Source organism: Lycium barbarum, chromosome 3 (assembly GCF_019175385.1).
Source record: "Lycium barbarum isolate Lr01 chromosome 3, ASM1917538v2, whole genome shotgun sequence".
NCBI lineage: Eukaryota > Viridiplantae > Streptophyta > Magnoliopsida > Solanales > Solanaceae > Lycium > Lycium barbarum.
The window spans coordinates 128,512,888-128,536,044 of record NC_083339.1 but is presented as its reverse complement, the minus strand read 5'-3'; the positions used below and the strand labels follow the sequence as shown (position 1 = coordinate 128,536,044).

General features: G+C 31.9%; 2 protein-coding genes across 2 annotated transcripts; one reads left to right on the top strand and one right to left on the bottom strand.

Annotated features, from left to right (window-relative positions):
- The first annotated feature begins 6,312 nt into the window (after positions 1 to 6,312).
- On the top strand, positions 6,313 to 7,108 carry LOC132632422 (proteinase inhibitor type-2 P303.51-like). Its single transcript, XM_060348347.1, has 2 exons — positions 6,313 to 6,464; positions 6,555 to 7,108. Exons 1-2 carry the CDS (start codon positions 6,416 to 6,418, stop codon positions 6,959 to 6,961), a joined length of 456 nt encoding a protein of 151 aa, XP_060204330.1. The 5' UTR covers positions 6,313 to 6,415; the 3' UTR covers positions 6,962 to 7,108.
- Positions 7,109 to 21,497: 14,389 nt separating this feature from the next.
- Positions 21,498 to 22,411, bottom strand: LOC132634156 (cysteine protease inhibitor 1-like). The gene has a single exon (XM_060350451.1). It carries the CDS (start codon positions 22,384 to 22,386, stop codon positions 21,670 to 21,672), a length of 717 nt encoding a protein of 238 aa, XP_060206434.1. The 5' UTR covers positions 22,387 to 22,411; the 3' UTR covers positions 21,498 to 21,669.
- Between the last annotated feature and the right edge of the window lie 746 nt (positions 22,412 to 23,157).

Sequence of the window (23,157 nt, the reverse complement as noted above, 5' to 3'; positions counted from 1 at the left end):
ATATTTATTTCCTCCATGCACTTTTACTTGTTCACTTTTGACATTTCACATTATTTAAGAATTAATAAATGAAGTACTCCCTCCGTCCCATATTTCTTGGCCACATTACTTGACTTTTCACGTTCTTTAAGAATTAATAAATGAAGTACTCTTTTCGTCCCATATTACTTAGCCACATTACTATACTTGACTTTTCACGTTCTTTAAGAATTAATAAAAATGAAGTACTTTGTTCGTCCCATATTACTTGGCCACATTACTAAAAATATATGTCTATTCCCAAGGTGGACGAACACAATAACAATAAGTTGTACAAAAAGCAACTAAAATTGTACTCTAAGCAGGGACTAACATATGTACATTTCAGAAGTTGAACATTAATAAAATATCTTTTGAATCTTGTGATTATAAACTTGATATGTACGATATTTGAATTATCAACTTACTAAATATAAAAAGAGACGGACATAACCAAAATAAGATAAATTTTAACAACAAATGAGAAATTAAGGAGAAAAATAAGACGAAAAGAAAAAAAATATAGAGACTCACTAAAGAGAATCACGATATCCTTTGCATATAAAGACAAACTAAATTGAGTAACCAAATTAATCATGTTAAAGAATGCACGGGCATTGTTTGCTAGTCATTTGTATAATTGGTGCACGAGAGACATACCATGAAGAAGTTTAAATGATCTCTGTAACCTTAGGTTTCAAATTAAATTTTTTACTTTTTATGGTAATTACCTATAAATTATAGCAGATAGACATGCAAGTGTCCATCCACTAGTTATAATTACGACAGTATAAGATGTTTTTAAGCTGGAGACCATAATAAGATGATTTTAATTTGAACATCAAATTAAACACAGAGCAGAAGCATGTTGATATATGTCAGAAATTAAAGGACCTAAAACCTAAGTCAGTGTTACAAAGTAATATAACTCCCTATTTAAAAGGATGAAGTAAAATATACGGACAAATTAATTATTTTGCAATATTCAATCCAAAATGAGGTTACTTTTATATAAGACCAATATGTTAACTACATCTACCAGTAACTATATAAGTAAAATTGCACAACAATATCCCAAAGTAATTCCTTACAACAACAACAAAATTTCTTAAGTGGGGTCTGGAGAGGGCAGAGTGTACACAGACTCTACCCCTAACTTGGGAGGTAGGGAGACTGTTTCCAAAAGACCCTCAGCTCAAGATAATACATGACAAAAATGTTAGACAAGGATTGAAGAAAGTAAAGAAATCATGATAAAATATCATAGATAAGCACTATGCAGAAAAATAATAATAAATGCAGCAAACTAACATGATAATTGAAGTACCAGAGATAGCAGATAGTAACAGGAAATCGAAAGACAAGAAACAACAAAGGTAATACTACACCTATTAGGATGGAAGGACACACGAGACATGCTTAACTATCTACTAACCTTTTACTCTAGTCCGCGTCCTCCGCAGTATCCTATCTAAGGTCATGTCCTTGGTAAGATGTACCTGCGTCATGTCCTACCTAATCATTTCTCCCCAATTCTTCTTAGGCCTACCTCGACCTCTCCCGAAGCCATCCATAGCCAATCTCTCACACCTCCCCATTGGGGCATCCGCACATCTCCTCTTCACATCCCCAAATAATTCCCATGAAATGATACTCAAGTAAAATCGCACACAGAAACTAAATCCCAAACAATTCCCTAGGTAATATATTTAATTTTCAAGTATATTTTCAAGATATTATCCCAGGTAAATTGTTGCAACAAATCCCTAGATAATTCCCTCGATAATATAATATTAAGGTAAATCTCCATGGAATAATCCCCAGGTAAAATCGCAGTAACTAAATCCCAGATAAATTTCTAGGTAATATGATATTCCCAATTAAATCTACAAAAATAATCCATAAATAAATTCATAAGTAGGTAAGAATTTTTTTGTACGAACTCACAAAGAAAATAAAATTACCATATTTTTATCGATTACCTGTAGAACTACCTATACTTGAGGAAAAGAAGATGGAGTAGGAGGAAGAATCTAAAATTGTTGAAGAAGTGTTAAGAAGACTAAAAATGAAATGAGTGTCCTTCCGAAGGATGCCCATTGCAAATTCATGAAGTTAATTTGGACAGGTTAATATATATCCCTCATTTATAACTCAGTCTATTTCTGCTTAATTCGGATCATCTAAAATTTGGGTTAAATATATAGTCCAATTGACCCATAATAAAATATGGCAATTTTTTTTTTTAACATTTCTCCTAGCTTGAAAGGTTATAGTATATTGCAAGAGAAAAAAAATCTCGTTAGAATTGCTTTATAATTAAACAAATTTAAAGAAACTAAACACAAAAAAAAAAAAAATTTGGTAAGAGTTTGGCGAGTTGGTTATAACCCGTTATTTAACAATCTTTACCTAGCTGGGTCATCCCAATACAATTAATTTTTAGATGGATCATTAATCCGTTCATTTATTAACTCGATCATTACATTATTCTGCCCCAACCGAGCCTCCCATTTGACACCCTTATGCTTCAGCTTCTCACCAATGGATGAAATAATCTACCGTCAACAGTTTTCTTTCGTATTGTGGGTGCATCTTGCATTCTTGTGTATTCCTTTTGTTTGGAGTTCTACTATTATTATTATTATTATTATTAACAGTAATAATAAAATATTGCAATATATTGTGGGAATAATAGAGAAGATTAATAAATTTAGAACCTAGCTTCTTTATTCATATGCTTCATAAGCAGTATCACATAGAACGGAATATCGAAAATACATACAAGCGATAGATCAATATCCACATTATTTAGAAAGTCAGGTTAAGCATAATTAATTATGAGGATATTAATTATGCATCAGTACAACTCTTCTGGACTTTCTTGAAGATGAAGGAAAAAGGCTGGTTAGTGAGAGCCAGACGACTGTGTCCACTATGGGATGTCAATCCCACGTCTGAACAGGGGCATTTTGGACATGTTGGTCGGTCGGGACAGTGCCTTATCTCTTATTGTAAAATTTACTATGAAGCTGCTTTAGAAGGGATGAGTCTTTCTCCAAAATATCCACTGAAGGCTCATGGATAGCGTAACACTTTCATTGTAAATATATTTAACTGACCGTCTGTTCTTAAACGTGAAAACCGCACATTGAAGGTGCTCTGCCAGGCATGTATTTTCACCATTTAAGTTACAACACTTCTGACCATTTATTGGATTTGTTCCTCAAAGGATACCATTTCAGTAAAAAAATCCCAATAATGAATACTAATGCGCCGAGGGGACCATGAGGGATTAATGAGTTGATTACCTACATAATTAACTCTTAACTACTTTTCAAAAGACTGTCTTGCCCTCATAGTAACAAATCAGTACATAAAGATACTTTATTTAAGAGCTGTTTGGACATGATTTGAAATCATTAGATGAAATCATGCGTTGGACATGCAATTTGGATTTCTTAAGTTGCATTTTTTCTTATAGGCATAAAAACCCCAAAAGTTATGAAAAGCATCAAAACTTTTTCAATTATTATACAATCTTACCAAATGAGCAAGTCATAGTTCATAGCAAAATTAATACGCTACTAGAAGACCTTTCTGAAAAACACAACATCAATTAATCAAACTTTAGTTCAATAAAAAAAAACTTTAACATGAATAGTAATGTAACTACCTTTAATATAATCTTCTTACATGGTACGAACAATCTCTTCACGCCGAGCATGCATGTCCCGATCAAATGACCCAGAAGACGAACCAACATTGTTACATTTAAAAATTTTATGGGTCTTTTTTTACAAATATAAACTTATGAGTCAAGTCTTACATTTAAAAAAATTGAAATTATGATTTGAACTTCCTTTTTTTGTTAATCTATATATGATTTGAAATTTTAAATCATGCGTTTTTAGATGATTTAGGATTTCATCTCAAGAGATGAAATCGCATGTCCAAATGCCTACTTAGAAGTTACATCAAAAAGGAAAATTAAGACTAATTTTAATTAATTAATTAAATCTAAATTACTCATTCTAGATAATAATTATTTAATTAATTAATTAAATCTAAATTACTCATTCTAGATAATAATTATGAAATGAAGAGAAGTTAGATTCAAAAGTGATAATCCAAATGAGCGATTAAATGAAAAAGGCAAGTCCTTTTCTTGTCATTGATTAATCAACTTTTCTTCTTCGGTATTCCGCTTCGCAACAATGGCAAGTCCTTTCCTTGTCATTGTCAGGTCACACTGTGTACACTGTACAATATGCTTTTTTTCGTTTTATTTTAAGGTGGGTCCAATAATGATGAAATTTAAATTTTGATCTGAAAATAATTTAAATTACCTTCAAACTGATCCCATGTCCAAAACACAATTTTCCTAAGGGCCTGTTTGGAAAGCAACCCATGTAATTGGAATTGGACGTAATTGAGTATAATTATACAGTTTGATCTGTTTGTTTGATTAAGTAATTACTTGATTAGATGGGAATTTGGTATAATTGAGGGGGTGTAATTACACCATCTAATTCTCAGGGGGGATTGAGAATTAGGCGTAATTACACCCTGTAATTACATGGTTATTTTTTTGGTTTCTTTCTTCTGTGATCTATTTTAATTTATTTTATTTTTTAATTTATTTTAAGGTGGGTCCAATAATGATGAAATTTAAATTTTGATCTAACAATAATTCAAATCACCTTCAAACTGATCCCATATTTAAAACACAAGTGATTTTCAACGATCCCAACAAAACTTGTTAAAAATTACACCAATTTCAAATTCGAAGAAGAAAATGTTAGATTTTTTCTTATTATGTCGGACTGAATATTATGCCAAATTCATAATTTATAAGTACAATTGAATAGTGGATAAATCTTATTATTTCATTCAGTTACATGATAGAAGTACCAAATTAAAAATTAAACTGATTCCTATCCTGAAAAAAATGCATGCACCATTTACGAGTATCTCTTTTTGTCTGCAAGAATACTAATCCATGGAATTTAAAGCTCGTATGACATCTCAAAATATTTTCATACAGTTTAATTCCTTTTATAAGATGATTAATCGTTAACTAACCATTATTAATACAAATTAATTTTTATTCAATCAGGACAATAAAACTTGCAGCAGGTTAGTCACCTAATTTTTGGGTTACTACATTTACGTAATTATGATAGTCATCTGAAATTACCAATTACATATATTGCTTTAATTTGAGCGATTTAATATCTCTAATTTTAGTTGATACAATTACTTTTGCAAAAGATGCTAGCGAGTTAAACAGACTGTGCAATAGCCGGCCTTAATTGGGCCACCGATATGAAGAGGAATTGAGCCAGTGACACCTCATACAAAAATTTAAAAATATCTCGTTGTCTCATTGGCCTAAGTGCCAACGAATTACAATGATTAAGTGATACTCCCTCCTTCTCCGGTACCGAGCTCCTCACCATTTCCCTTCTCTCTATTTTTTTCAACTTCTATCTTAGATTAGAAAAACATGACATATGTTAAAATTAATGACTAAGATTTAATTGACTAAAATAAGTCTCTAATCATAATTTACATAATTAATAACTTATTCATAAATATATTAAAATATTCTCTCTCTTCTTATTTTATGTTTCCCGACTAAAAGATTAACTCAAAAAGGAATTAGAAGATAGAGTGTAAGTTATCAATACTCAAAAAGGAATTGGAAGATAGAGTGTAAGTTATCAATTCAAAAATATTGAAAGAGGGATTGGATAAAGAAAAACAAAAGAGATATCACCAATTGAATAATGGTGATATCGTGTAGATAAAGAAAAACGAAAGAGATATCACAAATTGAATAATGGTGATATCGTGTAGATAAAGAAAAACAAAAGAAATATCACCAATTGAATGATGGTGATATCCTATATAATTAGTAATATATTTTGTGAATTAGTAATGGCATAATGAAATATATTCTGTGAATTTGTAATATCACAGAATATTGTGTAGGCAGAAAAAAAAAAGTGGGAAACGTAAAATAGGAAGAGACAGAATATTTTAATATATTTATGGATAAGTTATTAATTATATAAATCATGGTTAAAGATTTATTTTGGTCAATTAAATCTTAGTCATTAATTGTAACACTTGTCATGTGTCCCTAATTTAAGATAAAACTTAAAGGAAAATTGAGAGAAGGGAAATGGAGAGGACCTCAATCCGTCTCCGGTGATGTGGGTGAATTTCATTTTTAATCTATCTAAAGTAAAATATTAGTTTCTTATTTGAAAAATGTTCTAGTTAACTATTTTCTTTGTTACTCGTTTGCTATAAATAGGTGGAGAAGGATGGACCTCCTCACTCAAAAGTGAAATCAAGGTAATTAATCACGATATAGAAAGTATCCATAATGGCTGTTCACAAAGTTAGTTTCCTTGCTCACCTACTAATTGTTCTTGGTAAGATTCTTCTTTATCCTTCTCTTTTCTTCTTTGATACATACAGATGTAGTGTTGCTTTTCCTTAATATCAAGCTATATTTATTGTAGGGATTTTTCTACTTGTAAGCACGGTGGAACATGCTGATGCCAAGGCTTGTACAAAAGAATGTGGTAATCTTGGCTTTGGGATATGCCCACGTTCAGAAGGGAGTCCAAAGAATCCCATATGCACCAACTGTTGTGCAGGCTACAAGGGTTGCAATTATTACAGTGCTGACGGAAATTTTATTTGTGAAGGAGAGTCTGACCCCAAAAATCCAAAACCTTGCACCCTCAATTGTGATCCACGAATTGCTTATTCAAAATGTCCTCGCTCAGGTGGAAAGACGATAATTTATCCCACCGGATGCACCACCTGTTGCACAGGTCACAAGGGTTGCTACTATTTCGGTAAAAACGGCAGATTTGTCTGTGAAGGAGAGAGTACTAGACCCGAGGCAACTGCAGATTTCTAATCAATGATCTGTTGTAAACTATTAATAATAGATGTATGAAATAAAAGCATGCGTGAGATATGCTATGCTAATCTCTGTAATTTGGACATTTTGGAGTTGTTTTCCACGAAGGTGTCCAAGAGTTTAATGAAGCACTAGTTTCTTTCACCGTCATCATTTTCACACCACTATTAGTTATCACTATCATCCATCGCAATTATCAACTGCCACCACTATCTATCACCATCAACACTACTGACATCGCAATTATCAACCGCCACCACTATCTATCACCATCAACACTACTGACAGTCAACATCAACACTTGTTACTACTCACACCACCACCATTAGCCAACACCATGCCCAATAAATTAATTGTTTTATAATAACCAAAAACATAATCTAATACCCCCTTCGTCCCATCTCAGGTGTTCGGATATTAAGAGTCACACAAGTTATTCGTTGACCGCAATTTTTTTATATGAAGGTTTTGTTTTTTTTAAGTTGTTTTTTTTTATTACATATAAGGTAGGAAAAGGGGATTAGAGTGTGGGGATTTAAACCCTCACCTACAAGAAACCCTCACCTACAAGGTGAGTTTGGGTAACCAACCAACTGAGTTACTAGATCCCTACGTTTGATTTGACATAAAATTTAAGAAATAAAGATTTTTTTTTGAAATTTGGGATCTAAAACAAGCTATAGAAATTCTGCTGGCTAGAAATCATCATTAAAGATAAAAAGGTAAATTTAAAGTTGATTTTTTACTAAATATAGAACGGTATAATTTTTTATAGGATAGACTAAAAAAAGAAAAGAGTGTCGTATAAATTGAAAAGAATGGAGTATGTCATTTCCATCACTTGGATGAATAGCTAAGAATTTAATACAAATTGTATATTGCTTGCTTTGGTTACCGTCTGTTAATCAAGCTTGAATTCATAGTGTCAGAACGATGATCAATTTTGATAACTTTTAGGGCCTGTTTGGAAAGCCACCCAGGTAATTGGAATTGGGTGTAATTACACAGTTTGACCTGTTTGTTTGACTAAGTAATTACACAGTTATGTGAAAATTTGGTGTAATTGACAGGGTGTAATTACACTCTCCAATTCTCAAGGGGGGGCTGAGAATTGGGTGTAATTACACCCTGTAATTACAGGACTACTTTTTAGTTTGTTTAATTTTTTACTTTAATTTATTTTTATTTTCAATTTATTTTCAATTTATTTTATTTCTATTATTTTAATTTTTTTGATTTTTAATATTTTTTTATTTCTATTATTTTAATTTCTTTTTTATTTTTACTTTTTTATTATTTTTATTTTTAAAAAGTATTTTTCTTTTTATATTATTTATTTTCATTTTCTTTCTTTTCATTTCCAACCTTTACTTCTTGTGATTCCATGTAATTGCTCGTATTGTTTATTTTTTATTTTATTCATTTAGCATAACCGTGTTATTATTCTAATATTTGAAACTACACCTCTTAATATTGGAAAGAATGAGTTATTAACAAACTTGACATATAATTGGTAACGTTATTAAAGTAGAATTTCATTGTGAATGGGGTTATGGACTTATATTTTTCCTTTCTTTTGAATTAATTACTTAAATTACGTTGGAACTTACCTATGTAATGTTGGAATTTGACATAAGAGTATTATGTTGAACTTTTCCTTTTGGATTTTGAATTTAGGTTATATTTTCAATTTTAAGTTATTTGCTTTCACATTGCATGTGTTTATTTTTCACTTACATTTGATGGATTTTTTGTGTCAAACATTTGAATAATGTTATGGCATTATATTTATTAATATTTTTTTTTCAAACATCCAATCCATGATGTTCTCACAAAAAAAGTCTTCTTTTAAGTTTTATAATTAATTAAAATTAAATATTAATTTGAAAATATAGATATCAATTATTTTTGTTACAATATTAGTTACAAATATATGATTATTAATTAATATATTTTCAAGAAACAATGTGTTATTAAATAACTAATTTAATATCATTTATAAAGGCAATATTTTTTAAATATTAATTTTAAATTTTTTATAATTAAATTTTATTTTTAAATTAAACTGACTGTGTAATTACACTTGTGCAACCAAACAACACGCTTGTAATTACACTGTAATTACGTTATGACAAACAAACATGTCGTTGTAATTACACTACTGTGTAATTACTACCCTAGTAATTACACCAATTCCAATTACCAGGTGGCTTTCCAAACAGGCCCTTAATAGAACTTAAAATTTAAAATCGAGCCGGTAGTCCATAAAACTTAAAAATTCATTAACCAAATAGATTGCTAAACAGATAGCTTTTTTTTCGGTTCAGTTTATTGATTAAACCGATTTTTGCACACCACTAAATTTAGGGTCTACTTTGATAACACTTAGAACTTTGAATTTTTCGGGTACAGAATTGTTACGCCTCGGAAAAATCTTCCTTTGTTGCTCAATGAATGAACTAGTAAGGAGTACAAGCATACGATATTTCCCTGAGTAAGAAATGACAATTGATAGCCTTAAGTAAGATTTCAAAGGCAATCGCAATAAGAGATAGGTTATGCTCCATAAGGACTAATTATAGGTTCTAAAAATGTGAAAAGTTGCAGATTTGCATTTTGGCCAATTGGACATAAAATGAAATACGGATCGTAAAGTGGTATACGACCCGTAAACTGCCATGTCGTATTTTGACTTCCAAAACTTCAACTTTCTATCAAATGCTCGAATGGTTAAAGACGACTTGAAATACGGACCGTAAACTGAAATACGGCCCGTAAACTGTGTCCGTAAATCACCATGTCTCAGCCTGACTTTCTGGTTTTTTTATGCTTAAATACGCCCACAGAATACGGATCGTAAACTAGAATATTGTCCGTAAACTGGGTTTACGACCACTGTGCACTTCAAATCAGATTTTTAAGTCATTAAATAAGGGGACCAAGGCTTATTTCATTTGACTTCTACATCACACCCCTTCTCTCTAAAAAATCTCTCTACATATATTCCACAAGAATTCAAGGATATTTGGGGATCAATAACATAAACCAAGTGAATCAAATATAAGGAAACCCATTAAAGATCATTCAAGTCAAGAAAACCTTATGGAGATAAACTAGGGTTTTGCTCAAGTGAAGTACTATCCATCAAGGCTCGTTCCTACAACATCTAAAATAAGATTCATGATATTTCTATGTTGTTTAGGGTATTTAAGAGTTAAAATACTTGGATTATAGAAGAATATAGAAAATGGATCATGAATGTGGGATAGTGCCATTTTGAGAGATAGTTTGAATTGAATTATGATTCTCGATGTATTGTGATGTAAATATATTATAAATGATGTTGAGAACATGGGGTAGGCAATGTGTGTGAATGAACTTAGTCGTATGTATTATGACCATGGATATGGGCGATTGAAGGTAAATTAAGAAATATGGATGATGTGGATGAATAATGACTATTGTTATGGCATTGTGAATGTATTATTGACGTATGGGAGTTGATATACGTTATGGAGGAATGTCGTATGAATAAAGGAGATGCTGTCCGATTTTCTCTAGTTTTAGTCATGCATACTAGCTATCGATTCTAATGATAGTATGACTTTAATGAAGGTAGAAACGCGAGCGTTGAAGAAGAACGTGCAAGTGGTAGATAGTTCAACGGAAAGATATGTAAGGCTAACCCTTCTTTCATAAGGCATGGTTCTTTGGCCAAACATCTAAATCCTCTATACGAGTATGTTGTCTTTCAAATGATTTGATCTTCCGAGTTTGTAAGCGCACGATTCTTGATACGCTACGATTGTACTAAGTTCTTCGCGTAACGAGTAAGCCTATAAAGATAGATATGATGGATGACGTTAATAGTGATAATGATAGTGATGACGATTATAATGGTAATAGCGACGATAATAACGATGACGATTATGGTAATGAAGTTAAAAGTAAAGATGCTTATGAGCTATTATGTATATGTATGACTGTTATGGAACCCCGAGCTTATAAGGCTGGGAAAGATATGTAAACAAGTATGTGTATGATTACGTAACGCGCGCACACCTCTGCAGATGGTACGGATAACCCTGACGCTTTGGTAGGGCCAGGTAGATGTAACCCTGACGCCTTGGTAGGGCCAAGTATGTGTGACCTTGAGCCTTGGTTGGCCAAGTATGTATGAAACACTGATCCTACGTGGTCAGGTATGCTATGTAAAATGCTATGTATATGATATGATTATGTATATGATATGAATACGATATGGGTGTGAGTAAGGATATGTAAATGGTTACGGATACGGATATGGAGGTATGTACACAAACACGCATTAGAAATGGAAAGTTCCTATGTACGGCAAGTAAGTGCCTATGACGATGATATTGCTATCTCCCCTCCTACGCGTTTTCTTATGTTGCTATTTATGCTTTCATTGATATTGATCATGCTTTACATACTCAATACATTCTTCGTACTGACGTCTTTTTGTTTGTGGACGCCGTGTCATGCCCGCAGGTGCACAGGGAGACAGGCTTGATCCATAGCTGCTTTTCTCAGAGATTACATAGCAGAGCTCCATATCATTCAGAGCCATAGCTTTTGGGTACTTAATTCTTTTGTGTACATAATTATGGGCATAGGGGGTCCTGTCCCGCTTATGTGATATGTTATACTCTCCTTAGAGGCTCGTTGTCGCGTGTATATGATTAGATATGTCTGGCCTTGTCGGCCTATATTTTATATATCATTTTTTATAGCCTTGTCGGCTCATATACATTGATGTGGCATAGACGTTAATGATGATATAAAAGCATTATCGTCCAATGGGACTAGTATGATTGATGAATATAAATGCATGTTTCATTATGTGGCTCACCTAGATATAAGTGTAGGTGTAAGCTAAGGGGGTTCCTGGGTGGGCTAGCACCGGGTGCTCGTCGCGGCCCCTAGTCGGGTCGTGACAAGAATGTAGCAACTTTGAATAATAAATACCAAAAGAAAAAGGAAAAAAAGAATTCCAATAAATTTCCTGAGGTGTTTTTACTTTTAAAAGTATCCGGCATTCATTTTTTGTTATCAATTTTTATATTAATTTTTTTTTGGAGTGCCAATTATTTTCTTTTAAACTTGTACGGAGTTTAACTGATTTTTTAAGAAAAAATTGAAAAGCTAAATAATAAAACGGTAGAATATTTAAAAAAAAAATTGATCAGCGTATAATAGAATTGGTTTTAAAATTGATGAAAAAAAAAAAGAAAATGAGAAAAATAGGAAAGAGGAGAGAGAAATGACCAAAAAAACTTGAAAGAAGAAAAGAAGAGTAAAAATAGCATAAACTGGTGGGGCCCACAATATAATTGTAATAAAATACTTCCTCACACATCTTGTCATATTTATGTCTCACCCATTATAAGCTATATAGGGTACCACTGGAGAAACTGGATAGATCCCCTACTTAAAGTTGTTAACCGGTTTGAACCGGACCGGACCGGTAATCGGTTAACAAACTGGCCGGTTTCCGATTAAAAAATCGGAACTGGTGGAGGTTTGAACCGGATCGGACCAGTAACCGGTTAACAAACTGGCCGGTTTCCGGTTAAAAAATTGATTTCGATTTACCGGTTAAAAATCTGAAATCGGTTCGGTTCGGACACGTCCAAAACCTTTTTATTTTTATTTTTTGTATAGTATGTATATATATATATATATATATATATATATATATATATATATATATATATATATATATATATATATTATTAGTATATTTTAGTATATTTTAGTTATTTTTCAAATATATAACTTTCTAGTTTTTAATTTAAGTAGATGTATATTATAAGTATATTCTTAGTATATTTAGGTATATTCCTAACTTAATATAAGTAAAAATATGAACACAAGTAAATACAAGAAAGCTCAATGAGCCATATATTTTATTCATTCTTGGATAACATTTATTTGCAAGTTGTAGTTTTTTCTAACTTGCAAATAATACATGAGTTGCAAAGAAATAGTAGAATAATAAAATCACCAATTCTCAATCATTTGGTTAATTTCCCCCATATCATATTCGGCCATGGAGATATCTTCAAAGTCTTTCATTTGGTCCGGTCCACTTGCTATCGAATCTTCAATCTCTTCCTCTTCGCCTTCCTCCGCTTCTAAGTTTTGGTTGCGTCGCTCCGATCTAATCCAACCGCGAATACACACTAATACTTGCAAGCTAAAGCCGGATAATGAATGTCTATGGTCTTCAATTTGTTGTCTTTCTTGGATAAATGCACTCTCCGAAGCCACGGTTGATACTTGAACCGTAAGGATATCTCGAGCCATTTTTTAAAGTATCGGATGACTTACCTTGTATTTCTTCTACCATGCTAAGACTTCCAACTCATCTAGTTCCTTGATATCCACATTTGGCTGCATCAAATAAAAGTGGTATTCATTTGCACCACAAGAAGGAGTTGGATGTGAATGTAAAACTTTTAAACCCGACAAGCCCTTTTTGCTACTTTGAGAAATAGTAGGGTGTGGAGCAACGGGTGTAGAATGTTCTTTCAAATTAGAATAATGAGTAAAAACTTTTCTAAACTCGTCATCAATAGCGAGTTCGGTTTCAGCTAAAGATGGTTGAACTCCCTCTTCAATTTCTAAAAATGTATAAATTTGACCGACCAACCAATACTTTAGTCTAAGACACTTTTAAACAAGGATTTAAAAGAGAAACCAATATAAATGAAGTTGAGATGTGAAAAAAATACTTCTTAAATTTTGTTGTCATATAAAAAATAACCGCTTGATAACCGAGTTTATATTTATACTCTTGTAAAACTCTAGTTATTTTCGCTAAATAGGATAAAATTTCGGTTACCGTGGATAGAATTGTTTAGAAAAAGGAAGAGTTACATTATAAATTTTTTATAAGAGTTCAACACATTCCTTAACATCTTCCCAATGCGTAAGATTTAACCAATCATCATTATTAATATTATATTTGTTGTGAATTTGTTGTGTGGGAATCCTATACTCATATGCTTGTTGTAGCATAATGTAAGTGTAGTTCCACCTAGTCTAAATTTCTACTTGAATTTTCTTAGGTCTAAGGTTATTTCCACACAAGCATTCTTAAAATATCTAATTCTTCCCCTATTAGCATTACAAAAAAGAAACGCAACCGCATCTCTAACTTTTTGAACAGAATCTTCAAAATGCACAAGACCATCTTTAACAATTAAGTTTAAAATGTGACAACTACATCTTACATGAAAAATATATCTTAGCGGAGGGTTTAGTTCTCTTTTTATAAGACCTATCGCCTTTGTATTATTAGAAGCATTATCTAAAGTAATACAAAGTGTTTTTCTATAAATGTTAAAAAATCTCATAATAGTAGACATTGAATCCGCTAAAAAATTTCCATCGTGACGGCCTTTTCCTTCATCATATAAAAAAGTTATAATTCTTTTTTGCATAACCCAGTTGTCATCAACCCAATGACATGTAATAGCAAAAAAATCTTACTTGTTAAGACTAAGACCCAAATCAGCGGTACGACAAATAACGGATTATAACAACGTTGAATGTAAGTAACAAACTGTAAACCCGAAGGAAAGGAAAATGGTAAACAATCATAAGCTACCATTTTAGCTATTTCTACACGCTCGTTTTTGTTGCAATACTTAAATTTTTTACCGGTTGGTGGGTCTATCGTCATTTGAATACCCCCCACATTTGAACCCGTTTGCTCTCCCCAAACATCCATATGTTTCTTTCTTATATGACCATTTAGTGTACCCGTTCCACCATCCTTACTAATTTCTTACCTAAAAGCAAATACTTATTCACATAGGATACATTTAGCTATTTGTTTTTCCCATCCTTAGTCATAAATTTCCAAATTTTAGCGGTTGGCTTGCGAGTTCTAGGCAGTTTGTCTTATGTATGTGATTGTGCAGGACATGTATCTCCTATGAGATTTTCGGGGGCTTGTGTTTCATCATCATCATCAATTTCATTAAAAGTGTCGGTATAATGATGTTGCATTGCCTCATGACCTAAAAGCGGATTATTTCCACCAATATCAATACCTAAATTAGGTGTTTCTTCCACAAATGTTTCCTCATTAAGCCCACCCCTAATAATATCACTACTACCGGCACCGCGTCTAAATCTCGTCGCCATTATTAAATGGAATTAATTTAAATCACACTAAAATAAATCAAAAGAAAATAAATTGCAACAAATTAAATTGCGAAAAATAAATATAGAGTTGGAACGAAGGTACCAAATTGCCAGACTAATTTTCAACAAAGTGAAGGCGGTTAGAATTGCAAATCCACCAAAGCTACTTCGGATTGTTGTAAAATCACCAACTCCACCTATAATATTATAATTGCAAAATTAATAATTGAAACTATAATAAGACTTTATAATATTTATTTGAGAGAAATTTAAAGTGGCTAATTGTTGCAAAGTAACTATAATTGAGAGATTGAGATTTGAGAGAAAGAGAAGAGTGAATTGATGTGGATTAAAATAAAAATGGAGAAGAGTTTATATAGGGGTGGGGATGGGTTAAAGTGTTAAAAAAACGTTTGGGGGATTGGGGGGGGGGGGGGGGGGGGGTGGGGGAAAGGATTTGGGACCGTTTGGCAACGACCATTTTTGCAAATGGACCGTTGGTCAACGGTCTAACAGAGCACCCCAACGGCTCTATTTAATTTTTTTTTAATTCCACCGGTTTAACCGGTCCGGTTTCGGTTCCAAAAAAATTGAGATCGGACCAGTATATAATAAACGGTTAACCGATTTTGATTTTACCGGTCCGGTTACCAGTTGGAATCAGTTAACCCGAACCGGTTGATGGGTTTACTCATTCATTAAAGGTCAAATTTTACTACTATATAGAAGCACGGGTTTGGGGAGGCAGAATCGTCGTCCACCGCTGAACAAGAAAATCCCTCCACTTTAGTTAAATTACTTTTGTACCAGCCGAAAGGTTATTATGCCTGTGGGTCCCCAGTTGTTTATCCATTTCAAACCTGCTAGAAATCTCAGTTGAATCTGAGGGGCCCACTGACATTGTATTTTCTTACTTTGATTAACTTATTTGTTAATGGCATTTTAGTCCTTTTAGTTAATTGATAAGTTTGTTATCTGCTTATGCTTATTCCACGTTAACTTTATGATTTGCTTGGTGGGTCTCATATAAACTCGTCAACCGGTTCGGTTAAATCGGTAACCGGATTGGTAAAATCGGAACCGAAATTGAAATCGGTATAACCGGTTAACCGGTTCGGGGTAATCATTTAATTATTACCGGTCCGGTTTCGATTTTTTTGAAACCGAAACCGGACCGGTTAAACCGGTGAAATAAAAAAAAAATTATAGTCGTTGGCCTTGGGCCTTTGTCCATTAATGGACCGTTGGCAACAGTCCATTTGCAAAAATAGCTGTTGCCAAACGGTCATAAAATTAATTTTTGGCCCCCCAACCCCCCAAACTTTTTTTTAACACTTTAACTCATCTCTCACCCCTATATAAACCCATCGTCATTTTCATTTTAATTCACACTAATTCACTGTTCTTCTCTTTCTCTCAAATTTCAATCTCTCAATTATAGTTATTTTGCAATAATTAGCCACAAAGTCTTATTATAGTTTCAACTTTCAGTTATTAATTTTACAATTATAATATTGTTGGTGGAGTTGGTGATTTTGCAACAATCCGAAGTAGCTTTGGTGGATTTGCAATTCTATCCGCCTTCACTTTGTTGAAAATTAATCCGGCAATTTGGTACCGTCGTTCCAACTCTATCTTTATTTTTCGCAATTTAACTCTAGCAATTTATTTTTCGCAATTTAATTTATGCAATTTAATTCTAGCAATTTAATTTGTTGTAATTTATTTTCTTGTAATTTATTTGATTGTGATTTAAATTAATTCTATTTAATAATGTCAAAGAGATTAAGACGTGATGCCGGTAGTAGTAGTCGTATTGTTAGGGGTGGGCTTAATGAGGAAACATTTCTGGAAGAAACACCTAATTTAGGTATTGATGTTGGTGGAATAATCCACTTTTAGATCATGAGGCAATGCAACAACATTTTACCGACAGTCTTAATGAAGATGATGATGATGATGAAACACAACCCCCCGAAAATCCCATAGGAGATACATGTCCTACACAATCACATACACAAGACAAACCGCCTAGAACTCGTAAGCCAACAACTAAAGTTTGGAAATTTATTACTAAGAATAGGGAAAACCAATAAGCTACATGTACCCTATGTGGACAAGTATTTAGTTTTAAGCAAGGAACTGGTAAGGATGGTGGAACGGGTACACTAAATGGTCATATGAGAACCAAACATATGGATGTTTGAGGAAAGCAAACGGGTTCAAATGTAGGGGTATTCAAATGACGATAGACCCACGAACCGGTAAAAATTTTAAGTATGACAAGAAAAAAGAGCGTGTAGAAATAGCTAAAATGGTAACTTATGATTGTTTACCATTTTCCTTTCCCTCGGGTTTGGGGTTTGTTACTTACATTCAACGTTGTTATAATCCGTTATTTGAGGGTATTCCTAGAAGTACTTGTAAAGTCGATGTTATAGATTTGTTTAAAAAATATAGATTTTATTTGCGCCATGTATTTAATTCTTTAAATTGTAATGTTTGTCGTACCGCTGATTTGGGTCTTAGTCTTAACAAGTTAGATTTTTTTGCTATTACATGTCATTGGGTTGATGACAACTGAGTTATGCAAAAAAGAATTATAGCTTTTTTATATGATGAAGGAAAAGGTCGTCACGATGGAAAATTTTTAGCGGATTCAATGTCTACTATTATGAGATTTTTTAACATTTATAGAAAAATACTTTGTATTACTTTAGATAATGCTTCTAATAATATAAAAGCGATAGGTCTTATAAAAGGAGAACTAAACCCTTCGCTAAGAAATATTTTTCATGTAAGATGTAGTTGTCGCATTTTAAACTTAATTGTTAAAGATGGTCTTGTGCATTTTGAAGATTCTGTTCAAAAAGTTAGAGATGCGATTGCGTTTCTTTTTTGTAATGCTAATAGGAGAAGAATTAGAGATTTTAAGAATGCTTGTGTGGAACATAACCTTAGACTTAAGAAAATTTAAGTAGAAATTGAGACTAGGTGGAACTACACTTACATTATGCTACAACAAGCATATGAGGATAGGATTCCTATACAACAAGTTCACAACAAATATAATACTGATAGTGATGATTGGTTAAATTATTCGCATTGGGAAGATGTTAAAGAATGTGTTGACCTCTTAAAAAAATTTTATAATGCAACTCTTGTTTTTTCTAGACAATTCTATCCCACGGTAACAGGAATTTTAGCCTACTTAGCGGAAATAGCTAGAGTTTTACAAGAGTATAAATATAAACCCGGTTACAATTGGCTATTTTTGAAATGATAATCAAATTTAAGAAGTATTTTTTTATCATCCCAATTTTATTTGTATTGGGTTCTCTTTTAAATCCTTGTTTAAAAGTGTCTTATACTAAAATCTGGTTAGTCAAATTTATACATTTTTAGAAATTGAAGAGGGAGTTCAACCATCTTTAGCTGAAGCCGAACTCGCTATTGATGATGAGTTTACAAAAGTTTTTACTCATTATTCTAGTTTGAAAGAATGTGCTACGCCCGTTGCTCCACGCCTTACTACTTCTCAGAGTAGCAAAAAGGGCTTGTCGGGTTTAAAAGTTTTACATTCACAGCCAACTTCTTCTTGTACTGCAAACTTTGATGAATATAACTTTTATTTGATGCAGCCAAATGTGGATATCAAGGAACTGGATGAGTTGGACGTCTTAGCATGGTGGAAGAAGTACAAGGCAAGTTATCCGGTATTTTCAAGAATGACTCGAGATATCCTTACGGTTCAAGTATCAACCGTGGCTTCGGAGAGCGCATTTAGCCAAGGAAGACAACAAATTTGAGACCATAGACATTCATTATCCGGCTTTAGCTTGCAAGTACTAGTGTGCATTCGCGATTGGATTAGATCGGAGCGACGCAGCCAAAACTTAGAAGCGGAGGAAGGCGAAGAGGAAGAAATTGAAGATTTGATAGCTAGTGGACCGGACCAAATGGAAGACTTTGAAGATATTTCCATGACCGAATATGATGTGGGGGAAATTAACGAAATGGTCAAAATTGGTGATTTTATTATTCTACTATTTCTGTACAACTCATGTATTATTTGCAAGTTAAAAAAAACTACAACTTGCAAATAAATGTTATCCAAGAATGAATAAAATATATGGCTCATTGAGCTTTCTTCTATTTACTTGTGTTCATATTTTTACTTTTATTAAGTTAGGAATATACCTAAAATATACTTAAATTAAAAACTAAAAAGTTATATATTTGAAAAATAACTAAAATATATTATGAATATATATATATATATATATGTTTAAGTTATACTTATAGTATACTATACATTATAAGTATATTCATAATATATTTTAGTTATTTTAGTTATATATATATATATATATATATATATATGTAAGTTATACATATATATAAGTTATAATGTTATATATAACTTAAACATATTTATATATATTAAGTTATATAACCTAAGTATATTGATACATATATTGATATATATATATATATATATATAAGTATATTCTTACTATATTTTAGGTATATATATATATGTATGTATACGTATATAAGAATTTATAAACTTAGAAAAAAATTAAGCTATAAATAACATAAGTTATAAGTATATATAGTGTACTTATATATATATAAGTTATATAACTTAAGTATATTGATATATATACGTATATGTAGTATAACACTATAACTTGAGCATATATGATATAACTTAATATATATATATATATATATATATATATATATATATATATATATATATATATATATATATACATGTATACACGTATATTCTGTATTGCTGATTTGATGTTAGTCTGTTAGTCGGTAAATATTTAAACTTTACTTAAACTTGTATAACATCTGTAAATATAGCTACAATATACTAATAAATACTAATATATATATATATATATATATATATATATATATATAAAATACAAAAAACAAAAAAAAAGTTTTGGAGACTTTGAACCGGACCGGTTCCGGTTTGAGGTTTCAAACCGGTTAAACCTGAACCGGTTAAATGGTTCCGATTTTTTAACCGGAAACCGGCCGATTCCCTAACTGGTTACCGGTCCAGTTCCGGTTAAACCGGTTGACAGGTTTAGTCTCATATATGTCTCTACATCATCATATCATGGGACCCACATATTATTCATGGAGATATCATTAATTAGTCATTATAGATGACTTTATTTTTATATTTTTAGTACTATAATAATAAGTATACTATTCAAAATTTCAAATGAGCTAATCTAACTATATCAATATTGGTAACATGGAAAATTGTATTATGAATAAATATTCTAAATAGGACAAACTCAAGGAAAATATACATATAATTTTATACTTTTTACCTCATTAAATCTCTTAATCATCATAGATTAATATTATTTGATATAAACATTTTGTGAGCTTAAGTGTTTGCCTGTAGTTTGTTTAACATAGCATGGCCTAACAGGAAATTTAAGAAGAAGAAAAAAAACTTTTAAAAGTTGTGGCATTGAACATGTCATAATATTTGTGTAACCATAAAACTTTTGGAAGCTTGTGTTCTTAACTATGACCTAATATTTTTGTGTCTATTAAACTTCTTAAAATGATAAAATGAGAAGTTTAAAGTTTATTTTTTTCCTGTTTAAACTTATTTTTTAGAAATATAAAAACATATTATTATTTCTAAAATAGATTTTAAGTAAAAATAAACAATAGGTATACCCCCTATGTCCCAAAAAATTGTCTTACTTTCGTTATTAGTTTGTCTCAAAAAGATCGACACATTTCTATATTTATGTATAATTTAATTTTATGAGTGATTTACCAACCACAAAAATTTCTAAGGCTTATTTTAGACCACATATTTCAAAAGTTTTTTTTTTTTTTTAAAAGGTTATAGTATATAGCAAGAGAAAAAAAGTCTAGTTGGACATGTTTGATAACTAAGAAAATTTAAAGAAACTAAACACAAAAAAATTAATATTTCGTAAGAGGTCGACGGGTGGTTATGAGCCGTTATTTAACAATCTTTACCAGCTAGCTCGTCCCAATACAAATATTCTTTAGACGGCTCATTAATATGTTCATTTATTGACTCGATCATTACATTATTCTGCCCAACCGAGTCTCCCATTTGACACCCTTATGCTTAAGCATCTCACCAATGGATGAAATAATCTACCATCAACAGTTTTCTTTCTTATTGTGGGTGCATCTTGCATTCTTGTGTATTCCTTTTTGTTTGGAGTTCTATCTTGTATTATTATTATTATTATTATTATTATTATTATTATTATTATTATTATTATTATAATAATAATAATAATAATAATAATAATAAAATATCTCAATATATTGTGGGAATAATAGAGAAGATTAATAAATTTAGAACCTAGCTTCTTTATTCATATGCTTCATAAGCAGTATTACATACAACGGAATATCGAAAATATATACAAGTGAGAGATCAATATCCACGTTATTTAGAAAGCCAGGTTAAGCATAGTTAATTATGAGGATATTAATTATGCATCAGTACAACTCTTCTGGACTTTCTTGAAGATGAAGGAAAAAGGCTGGTCAGTGAGAGCCAGACGACTGTGTCCACTCTGGGATGTCAATCCCACGTCTGAACAGGGGCATTTTGGACATGTTGATAATGATCGGTCGGGACAATGCCTTATCTTGTAAAAAGGTGATGCCTTAGTAAATTTCTCAATCTGAAAAACACCGTCTGGAACTTCTGGGACACGACTAGTTACCACGAACCTAAGCCCCTGTGCAGTCTCGTCAGGTTTACCAACCATCCAAAAGTTTCCGTTATCACAGCGTTGTGTATTTGGAGTCGAGAACATAACATTAATTTGATTAGTTTCACGTATCACATTAAGAGGCGGAGGACCAGGGTGCCTAGTATAGAATTTAACGGGCAGGCCTAGTTGAATGTCCCCTGCGTGCAAGACCACGACGTTTGGGCATTTGGCGTTTCCAATTTTGGCCAAGCCTACTGCCCCTCTGCGAGCTTCCGAGGTAGCGGAGAGAATGCGGTACTCTTCGCCTACTCGGAGTGGTTCGCCATTACTGTCCAACACTTCAGGAAGTTCAAGGAGGGGGAAACCGTTGTCATCATCAGTACTAGTGGGCAGGAAAATGGGATTGTCGCAAGTGAAAGTTGATGAAAAGGCCACAAAGGGAAGCAAACAGAAAGTAGTAAGCAAGAGGAAGCTGAAAATGGACTTCATGTTGGATAGTGTATGTTGTGTATTTTTCTTACAAAATTCTATTATTCACGATCCAATTTATAGAGGTGGCAGAAGCAGCAGATCATTGACAAGTGGGGATTCATGTAGGTCCACTTTCCAAGCAATCAAAGACCTATGTTCTTTTTTCTTTGCCATACTTTACCTCTCCTTTTTGTGTTTTTGAAGAGTAATAAATTCTATCATCATTTTTTCTCTATTTTTATTATATGAGAAAAAAATTATGGTAAGGAAAAAATCTGGAATTTGAGGAAATTGAAAGCCTGGATAGAAAATGGAAGAATATCTCTATAAGTTTTATCGGTGGTCATCCAATTTTAAACTTGTCATACAAAAATTATTTAATTATTTTGTTGTTGCGATAACTATAATTTAAACTTATCATACAAAAATTATTTAATTATTTTCTTGTTATGATAACTATCATTTAACTTTAATGTTTATCACACAAAAATCACTTTTTAATTTTTTTATTACATAAAAGACATCCAATTAAAAAGTTTGTCATATAAAAATTATTTTTCTATTTTTAAAAGATGTTTATGAAAGCTACTATATAAATGAGCATATTAGTAATGGAAAAATAGTCAAATCATATTATTTGACATTAATGATAGCGAGTTAAAATTATCACAAGAAATCAAAATAAGGAAAACAAATGTAATATTGCACACCACAACTAATTTAGCATCATGATGCAAATTACTGGGGGAGGTTTCAAATTTATTTTGAATTTAACTAAATCATTTAGGG